The sequence below is a fragment of the Echinops telfairi genome, unplaced genomic scaffold, assembly GCF_000313985.2.
Source record: "Echinops telfairi isolate 266 unplaced genomic scaffold, ASM31398v2 ScPeMD7_18;HRSCAF=68, whole genome shotgun sequence".
NCBI classification, from domain to species: Eukaryota; Metazoa; Chordata; class Mammalia; order Afrosoricida; family Tenrecidae; genus Echinops; species Echinops telfairi.
Genome location: NW_022103915.1, coordinates 15,612,095 through 15,621,872, shown reverse-complemented (window position 1 = coordinate 15,621,872; position 9,778 = coordinate 15,612,095). Strand labels below are relative to the sequence as shown.

Sequence of the window (9,778 nt, the reverse complement as noted above, 5' to 3'; positions counted from 1 at the left end):
GGCATCATTGCCTCTGTTTTGTGAGGTGGAGGACTTTGTGGACTGGTGCTGGGTTAATGGGTTAATGTTGGACTTGTGGGCTTGGGCAGCATTGGGCTGGGATGTTTTCGTGATGCATACTTTCTTTACATAAAACTCTCTTATATATATGAGTTGTTGTGGATTTGTTTCTCTAAAGTACCTAGACTAATACAGCAGGGGAGGCAACTTGTAGGAATAAAATAATTCCAATAAAACCTTCAGAGGAAAGCCAGCATTTTTTCTAAGCTATCCAGTGATTGTCTACTACCTAAAATACCAGGCATCACCGAGCATCATAAGTTAACTGCCAGTGCAGGGACTAAGGGTTCAAGGACAGAAGATAGAGGTCCCTTTCAGCTTGGAAGCCTGCAGGGAGAAAGGCAGGAAGACTAATAGGTAGCCAACATCGCATGAAGGCTTGCCTCTCCACCACCTTCTCCCACTGCAACCATCCAAAATGCTGCAGCTGTTTTTTTTTAAATACACAGTGCTCCCCCACACGTTCCCAGCTTTTTCCCATGCTAATTCCCCTTCCCAGGGCACCTAGAAAACCCTTGTGAACCGAGACACCCCCTAATATTGGGGGTTTAGCCCCTGCATTTCTTTGCCACCTGGCACAATTCCCCCAAGTGTAAATCAGATGCCCTGCTCAGTACCGACCAAGACTTGCCTGCTGCGCTTATGCCACACAGGATGCAGCAAACGTCGTAAAACGATTCCCATCTGGATCGTTTCCCTGGCTGGCTCTTAGGCTGCCAGGCAGGGAAGGATTTCTTAAAAAGTGTGGGGCTATTCATTCTCAGTGTGCCCACAGCAGCCTCACACATCCTCACACGTCCTCACAGTGCCCACAGCATCCAGTGCTCTGCCTCACGATCTTTTCAGGAAATGAAGGAAGGGAAGATGACACAAGGCAGGGCAGCGGGTGTCTGAGGGATCTGTTCTGCTGGGGGTGGGGGTGGGGGGGAAGTGTTTCATTTGGGACAGCAGAAGGCAAAGCAGAAAAGGCAAGATTTAATCAACTTGTGGGAGGCCTTAACCTCAGGGTAAAGAACTCAGGCTATCAAAGAGCAAGAAAACATCTGTGAGCACTGGAGAAGAGGTAAGACGAAAGATATCTTGTCAGACGATTCATCTGTGAGGAGCCGCTGGGTGGAGTGGACTTGGCGACGAGCTGCAAGGCTGGCAGTTCAAACCTGCCAAGAGGCACCTTGCAAGACGGAGCTGGAGGCGCCGTCTCCGAAAAGTCACCCTGTGGAGCACCTCTACTCGGCACACATGGGGGCGCCCAGCTGGATCAGCTCGATGGCAGTGACCCAACCATCTCCCGTGAGCAAGGTAAGGGTCCGAGTGGGAAGAAGTTAGGAGGAGAATGCGGTTCTAAAGGAAAGCAAAGACTGTCAGCTCTACTTAGACAGCTCGGGGCTAATAGCCCATGTCCATCTTTGCTCCTTGTCTAACTTTGGGCAAGTCATTGAGCCCTTTTGAGCTTGGTTTCCCTATCGCTAGGAGAGGTGTTAATATTTAAAGAGTGGATATAAGGATAGCTGGATGGATGGATGGATGGATGCATGGATGGATGGACAGTCCAAATTATTTTTCAATTCCATTTTTCCACAAACTTTTTATACATGTGTACACACACACACACACACACACACACACACACAAACACACACAGAGGAGGACGGGAGAGAGTCCAGAAGTGTGGAACTGCACGGCTGTTCGGCTGAGCTGAAGATGGACCTTTATGCCACTGCCATTCAGTCACTTCGGACACACAGACGCCTAAGCCAGCGTGCCCAAGACTTGGCACACCTTTTGGGAGCAGACAGCCTCATCTTTCGGCTCTGGATGGGCTGGCAGCAAACAGGTTTTAAACAAATGGTGTCAATGCATATTCCAGAATTGAATATGCACGAATTTTACACAATTTCCATGTCTTATCTCTGCATGTTTACCTGTATTTCTGATGTAGTAAGGCCACCTTTTGGGTTGCTTCTTCCAATACTTTATCATCTTGTAACCAGCCCTGAACAAAACACACAGCAGTAAGGACATAAGCAAATCAATCCAGTTTCTTAGGAGGAATCATGTGCTACTATTGCCAACTCTTGTCACTGTCTGGCAAAAATTTGAGTAGGCTTCACAATGTGGGCATTGTGCTTAATTGAGTATGTAATCAAGAACTCAAGAATTCCTTAAGGAATGAAGTGGCTTCTACCAGGGAACCAAAACAATGTGTCTTTTCAACTCGGCATCGAAAGTTCCAGCCGACTTCTATCAGGGGGTTTTCTTCAGCCGGCACTGCGGAAGCCAACACGGCCGCAGTACCTGGGGATTCGCTGCCCTCCGAGGGAGGCACTTGGGAAGCATTCTGTTGTTTGTTTTGTTCTGTGCGGTCGAGTCGTCCTGACTCACAGGAATCCGTGTACAACAGAACGAAACACTGCCAGATTCGGCAGCATCCCCATGAGGCCACTGTTAGAGCCACCGGGTGGGTCCATCTCGTCGAGGGTTGTCCTCTTTCTCAACAACTCTCCAACTGAACAGACCACAGCTCCGCCCCCTCCCTCCTAAGTTGCTGCATGGCTGTAGTTCCTCCCAGCCAGACCGCCTGTGCCTCTGGCCATCCGCGGTGTCGAACGTTGCCTTATTTGCTTGGTTGACCATCAATTCCAACAGTGACTCAGAAAGCAGTGTGATTTTTTATATTCAGTCCTTTTCATTGCTGATAGTGACTCAAACTCATTTCCACGGAGCTTTGTGTAATGTCAAGTCTTCAGGTAAAAGGACACTGCATGGTTCATCAGATGCTGGAGTTAATCCCGAACTGCGACTCACATCAAGCACGAACTTCATTTCCCTGGCCGCAGCCCCGTGAAGGCAGGCCCTTCTGCTTCTGTGGGTTCCAGAGGCCCGGAACACTCCCTCCGGGAAAGTGTTCACACTGAGTGCTCACTGACTTCCTACCTGCTGGCTGCTCCAGTAAGTCCAGACTTCACTTTGGGGTTCAGGAAGGGAAAGGGGATAAACAGTTTTCAAAAAGGAATAAAGTAATATGAAGTCTTACCACAGGAAACAGGGCAAATTTCTGAAGAAAGTCTTGAGATTCATACTGATCAAAGTCACCAAAATCAGCTGCAGAAAAGGACAAAGGTTCACATGTCACGTCTGGTGCATTTGCCTGGCAATACATGCGAAGCAGAATCATGCACACAGCGCTTGGGCTGCGTGCTTGTCAATAAGCTCAGAAGCCAAATCTGTCTTCACACAGTTGTCGAAAGTTGGCATTTCCAGAACAGGGTTTAGAAAACGTTAATTCGACAGATCGGTGGGTCTAAACTGTTAAAACTGCCTCTGGGGAATGAGGAGAACGCCTTCCCAATGACAGAGAATATAATCTCATTTCATGACAACGCCTACACTGTGATCACAGCGTCCACTCAAAGCCACCCAGCAGCTCAGCAGGGGGAAAGGCCTGGTAAGGGTACAGCCTCCAGGGAAGCCGCTCTACTCTGTCACTGGGGGGAGGGGAGCCTGAGTCCACTCGCTGGCATCTAACCACCCTGCCAGCTCTGTGCTTACTGCTGCACTGCTCTGCCTCCTGCAGGGCGAGCAGTCAGAGGACCTCTGAGCAATGGCGCCAAATCAAAGAAACACGTTAAAGGGAGATGAAGTCGATTTGGGGTTTTAAAGGGTTAAGAAACAAGTTGACAATTTGGAGGGGGAAAAATGCCTGAAGAAATAAGCTCTTAAAGCCAAAGAGGATACTCTCAGGAGCATCAAAGTGCCTGGAAGGCGAGGGTGGCTGTGTCTCCCAGGCATTTGTTTGTCTGGGTACACTACGCGTCCCGAGCCTGCTAACGTCTGCAGGAAGGTCCTTACGTGTTCTTCTGCGTACATGTCAGTTCCCAAGGTCGAATGCTCACTATTTGGTGAAACGAAGTTCCATCACATAGGTACAGTGGCCCGAGCACATGCAGATTAGGCGAGTAAGGAATAAAAGCCTTAATCCAAACAGGTGAGATGCAAAAATCTCTATCTGTGCTCACTGTGGACACTCTCGGGTCCCAGACACCTGTTTATGGAACTAGTAAAAATGAAGCAACCTGAAAGCGTGAGTGAGCACCACTTCACCCACTCATGGGGCAAGGGTTCATCCTAAGACAGTAGTAACAACAGGTTAAATACTTGGATGAGCGGGGCATAAAATGGGAAAAAAAGCAAAATTAAAAGAACGTTCGCATGCATAAAGTGTGCAGAGACCGTTTCTGGAGCCATGAAGGCTGCTGGATGGACTCCTAGAACTACTGCCTTTATATCTTTAAACCTTAAACCCCAAAAGACCTCCCCTTGGTGATTGGTACGGGTTATGGGTGAGGCTGCTAACTGCAACATTAGCGGTTTGAAACCACCAGCCGCTCCACAGGACAAGGATGAGGCTATCTACTCTCATAAAGAGTTGCTGTCTCAGAAACCCACAGAGGCAGTTCTAGTCTGACCTAAAGAGGTGTTATGAGTTGGCATCAACTCAATGGTGGTTTTTGGAAAGTCTTTTTAAAGCCAAACAAGAAATTAACTTAACTGGGATGGGAGAGGCGGTGGCCGGTTAACCGCAAGTCCGGAGGTTCAAACCTACCAGTTCTCCAGGGGCCAGGGAGAGAAAAAAGAGGTTGTTGCTTCCTTAAAGATCTACAGCCTCAGTGACCAACCTACACAGGGTTGCCGAGTCAGGATCAACTCGGTGGCAATGGGTTTGGGTTTACCTGTGATCAAACTGACAAAAACAACTTGAAAGATAAGATAGGAAGCGTAGGGGGCAGGAATTTACGTTTACATCCATACGAGGGAAACACCTCAGAAAGGAAAAAATTCAATAAAATAAAAACGAAAGGAGGGTGAGATGGTGGTACAACGTGAGGAGTGCATTGGTGTGCTGAGGTAACTGCAGACACTGGATAATTGCTGGATGTGTCCCTGTGCATATTCTCAAAGACAAGCTCAATCCCCCGTTCAGAGGCACCGGAACAACGTTGTTAGTGTTTGCCGGCAACAAGTGAGCAAGAGGGTAAAGGAAACAAGAATTCAATCCTTAGGGGACCTCCAGCTTCTGTTGAGGTGGATGTGAACTTGGGAATGGACAGGGGTGATATCTGAACATGCACATAATTCATGTCCGGGAACTGGACACGTGAACTTTACTGAACTGTCAAATGCTTTGTCATACATCTATGGGTTCGTTTCAAAAAATTCCTTAAAACACAGATATGGACATGCACCTACCCATACAGGCTTTTCTATTAATGGATGGTTCGTTCTGGTATCATGCAATGCTATAGATAACCTTCCAGAAGCCTGAGATTTCACTGAGGTTCTCCAAACCAAGCCACTTAGTTCACCGGGTGACAGTTCACTAATACAGAAACACTACTGAAGGGGCACACAGAAAGCACCGGGTGGCAGTTCACTAATACAGAAACACTGCTGAAGGGGCACACAGAAAGCACCGGGTGACAGTTCACTAATACAGAAACACTACTGAAGGGGCACACAGAAAGCACCGGGTAACAGTTCACTAATACAGAAACACTACTGAAGGGGCACACAGAAAGCCAGCTAGCTGTAGGATTCCCAGCTGTTTTTGTTAAAACACACATTCTGGATGAGATTAATGGCTTTATTTACCTTGAACAGCTAAGCCTGCTAGCTGAACTGCTTGTTCTAGTGTACAGGGAATGTTTCCTTCCAAGATATCTTTCTTCAGCTGCAAATAATACTGATACCTATCAAAAAAGGTCAAGGTGTAAAAGTCAGCATCAGAATTACCTTCAATTAAAATGCATGCATTTTACTATAACTTACCGTATATACTCGAGTATAAGCCAACCCAAATATTAGCCGAGGCACCTAATTTTACCACAAAAACTGCATTAAAAATGTGTTGAAAACTTGCCTTATACACAAGTATATACAGTGGTTGAAGAGCACGAACCATAACACCAGGTGGTTTAACAAAATTACTGGAATTCCCTTGCCCATATCCACAGAAGTGTACACACACAGAGAAACACACACAAACACACGATTTAACTGATGCATTGAGCCATTTATCCTAACTATAGATCCTTCAGGGCAGTGGTTGTAGAAATAAAAATCAGTGGCCAGTCTTGTTCTCTAAAAACACTGTCTGTTAGTGCAGACATATCAGAGTTGGCAGTTTGACTCCATCCTCTAGGGCCACTGAGTTGGAATTACCTCGACAGTGCAATTGATTTGGTTTATGGGTTTATAGAAGCTATACCCCCAAACTAGAACATTCCTTGACAAGTTCATCAAAAAGTCAGCTTCCTTCGCTTTCTCATTGAAGTTTCCCATACCCCGTCAGGAATCCAGCGCGTTCATTAAAGCATGTGTTATCAGATGGTACGATACTTATTTGTTACACCAGGTCCACCAGTGGGAGCGGAGCAGCCTCTCCAGCCCAGGATGAGAGTGTATCCATCACCCACACTGGCCCACCTTCCCAGACCACGCCCCATGCCGCTCAACACATGTTTAAATAAGGGAGTCTAAATGGCCCGTCCCTGCTATCTCCCCTCACCCCTTGGCTCCCACTGCTTTCTTCAATAAGGACCTGTTTACAGTCAGGGTGGGTTTATCCCGAACACCCGCTCCTGCCTTCGTTGGCTTTCCCTTCTCCCAATTATTAACTGACACAGTACTTAAAACACAGCGTTCTTCAAACGGGGGGCAGAATCGGGTGCTGACTCTGTGCAGGGCACTGTGGCAGATACTGTGGGCCAGCAAAGCTAAGGAAAGCCGGGATGAGATCTAGGACAGAGATGACATGTCTGAATGAGGAGCAAATACAAACAAATCCTCAGACAGTCTAAAGACAGAGCTCATGCCAGCCTAGAGGGGGTCAGAGGCGGCCTGGGGAGAAGATGCCTCTGAACAGTGACCTGGAAGATGACCAGGATTCCATCACACAAATCTGAGACCAAGATCTCCATGTCACAAAGGGGAAAAGGCATGTGGCATGTGCGGGGCACTACAAGTGGTCCAGCTGACAGATGGGTGCAAAAATAATACTAAAGAAGGTTAACAGAGACAAAGTGGAGGGGATTCTGGAGGGGGAAAGCAGGCTCAAGAATCCAAATTTCATTCCACTGGTTTTTTTCAGGAACAAAAAACACGAGGTGAGACCATGTACTTCCCTCTACTCTGCTTCTTAATCTCGTCTTCTCTTCCTGTGCTTGTCCCCTTAAAGGAGCCTCCCCATTGGCTAAGATTTCTCATCTTAGATGCCCCACCTGGTCCTAGTAGCATAGTGGTTAAGTGCTTGATTGCTAACCTGGAGGCTGGCAGTGCAAACCCACCCAGCTGCTCTGTGGGAGATAGACCAGCAATCTGCTTTTACAAAACCAGGGAAATCTGAGGGAAAAGGACTGCTTCTTTTAAAGGACTGACTTTGCACATGCGCGCACACACAGTGTCCCTAGACTCTAGCTGCGGGACTCCAAGAAAGATAAGAACCCCCAGCACATTGGGAAATGCACACAGATCTTGTGACTCTTGTTTTAAAAAATACAATTCCCCTCTCTCATTGCTACAAAGGATCAGAAACGAAACCAGAGACACCTGAAAGGTGACGTCGCAGCCAGGGCGAAACCTCATTTTCCCTGGAGCCCTCCCTTGGGGCCTGGAGAACCCGCAAGTCTTGCAGCCACACGTGCGGAGGAAACCGCACACAGACCCTGCAGCCAAGTCTGCGGTGAACGGTGAACGCTGGGGGAGGCCAGAGGACCAAGTTTCCATGGGTCTTTCCTCTTCTGACTTCCACCCCAGGGCCCCGTCTGGAAGCGAGCAGCCCAGCCCTGACCCTCACCTGGTAATCTCCTGCTGCAGCTGCGAGACGGAGGGCACGTAGAAGACCACGCCGAAGTACACGGTGGGCTCCAGCGAGTATTTATCCAGCTGCTTCTTCAGCGGCTTCTCCAGATCCACCCAGCGGCGCTGGCTCTGCTTGTTGTAGTACCAGAGGCTGAAGTAAGTGACCTGCGCGGAGGCAGCGGCACAAAGGGACTCCATTACTCTCACTGCCTCATCCATGACCTGGGACCAAGGGGCAGCAGGCTCCCAGTGCGGCTTTGCTCAAAGAGGGGCAGCAGAAACTTGTGGGGTTTTTTTAAGGCTAGCTAAGGAGGCCTGGAAGAATCTCTGGTGGCGCCATGGACTATATTGGGCTGCTGGCCGCAAGGTTGATGGTTCAAATCTACCAGCTGCTCTGCAGGAGAAAGATGAGGCTGCCAGCTCCCAGAAAGACTTACAGCCCCGGAAGCCCAAGCAGCAGTTCTCCTGGGTCCTTTGGGATTGCTGAGTCAGAACGGACTTGAAGGCAGGGGACAGGAGCCCTGGCGGGCATTGGTTATGCTCTAGGTTAAGTTCTCAGCTACTACCTAACAGGAGGCTGAAAGTTCGAACCTACACAGCAGCTCTGTGGGGGAAAGACCGGACAGTCCTCGAAACCCTCTGGGCAGTTCAACTCTCACGTGGGGTCGAGATACGTCAGCATCAACGTATCATCATCTACACCTACGAGAGTCCTTCCTAGTCAGGAACGAGAGGAAAGAGTCCATTACATCCGAAAGCCACGTCTTGAACTCTGCACAAAATGCACCCCTGCGCCTTTACACTGGCCTAGAAATTAAAATGTAAGCAGGTGCGATGTTTTTCTTGATACAACTCTTAACAAAAATCTAGTGTGCTGACCAAATAATGTTCTTTTAAAATTACTGAAGTACTGAATGGATTGAGATTTGTTTTCTCACAGCTCCGGAGGCTACCTGTCCAAATTCAGGGGGTTACCCCTAGAGGCCCCACTCCGCTGTCAGCTTGTCACACTGTGATGGCTTCCGTGTGCCTGCGGTGCTGGAAGCTATGCCACCAGGATTTTAAATACCAGCAGGGTCACCCAAGGGGACGGGTTTCAGTGGAGCTTCCAGACGAAGGATTAGGAAGAAGGAATCAGCAGTCCACTGCTGAGGGATTAGCCGCCGAGACCTTTTGGATCTCTGAGGAACACTATCTGACAGGAAGACCCTTAACACCCTCCTGCATAAAGAAGACCCTCAACAAGACGGTCCGATGGGCTCAAAGCTCACAGCTATGAGGAGTGAGTGGAACAGGCAGTGTTCTCCGCTGTACACCGGCCACTACGAGTTGGCACGACTCGACAGCACCTGACAACCGTGACCGCTAGGGAAAGGCTTTCTCTCCGAAGGCTCGGGGGTCAGGTTCCTTATTCCTAAACTCCTGGGTGATCTTCATGGGCTCCATATCTCTGCTCTCCCATCTCCGCTGGACTAGTTTTAAAAATCTCTTCCATATCTCAAAGACAAACCCTGCACTAATCCTGCCTTGTTAACCTAACAAGGACAACCCATTTCCAATGGGTTTATAACAGCAGGCATAGGGTCAGGGCTCACACCACACACTTTTGGGGGGCACAATCCAATCCATAACCACGGAGTGTTAATTCGAATATGTTAACTGAATTGCCACTATTCTCAAATTTGACTTGTATAAATTGAGAATTTCATGTACTATGAATTCTAGCAATACAGAGGCAATTGTAATTCTTCTTGGCGACCGCCACCCCCCACCCCCACCAAGTTCATAAGATGCAAATTAAAACAACAAATACTATGGAAGTGAATTCCCTCTATGCCCACCCCTCTCCTTCACACATACA

At 48.4% G+C, this 9,778-nt stretch overlaps 1 protein-coding gene across 1 annotated transcript in view; it reads right to left on the bottom strand.

Annotated features, from left to right (window-relative positions):
• The window catches only part of PTPN21 (protein tyrosine phosphatase non-receptor type 21), a 45,226-nt gene extending 37,111 nt beyond the window's left edge, over positions 1–8,115 (bottom strand). Inside the window, exons 1-4 of the mRNA XM_004699064.2 lie at positions 7,913–8,115; positions 5,710–5,807; positions 3,095–3,162; positions 1,983–2,053 (exon numbers count right to left, since the gene is read on the bottom strand). Coding sequence (XP_004699121.1) covers positions 1,983–2,053; positions 3,095–3,162; positions 5,710–5,807; positions 7,913–8,115 — 440 coding nt within the window. The remainder of the gene's footprint in view (positions 1–1,982; positions 2,054–3,094; positions 3,163–5,709; positions 5,808–7,912) is intronic.
• Positions 8,116–9,778: the final 1,663 nt, after the last annotated feature.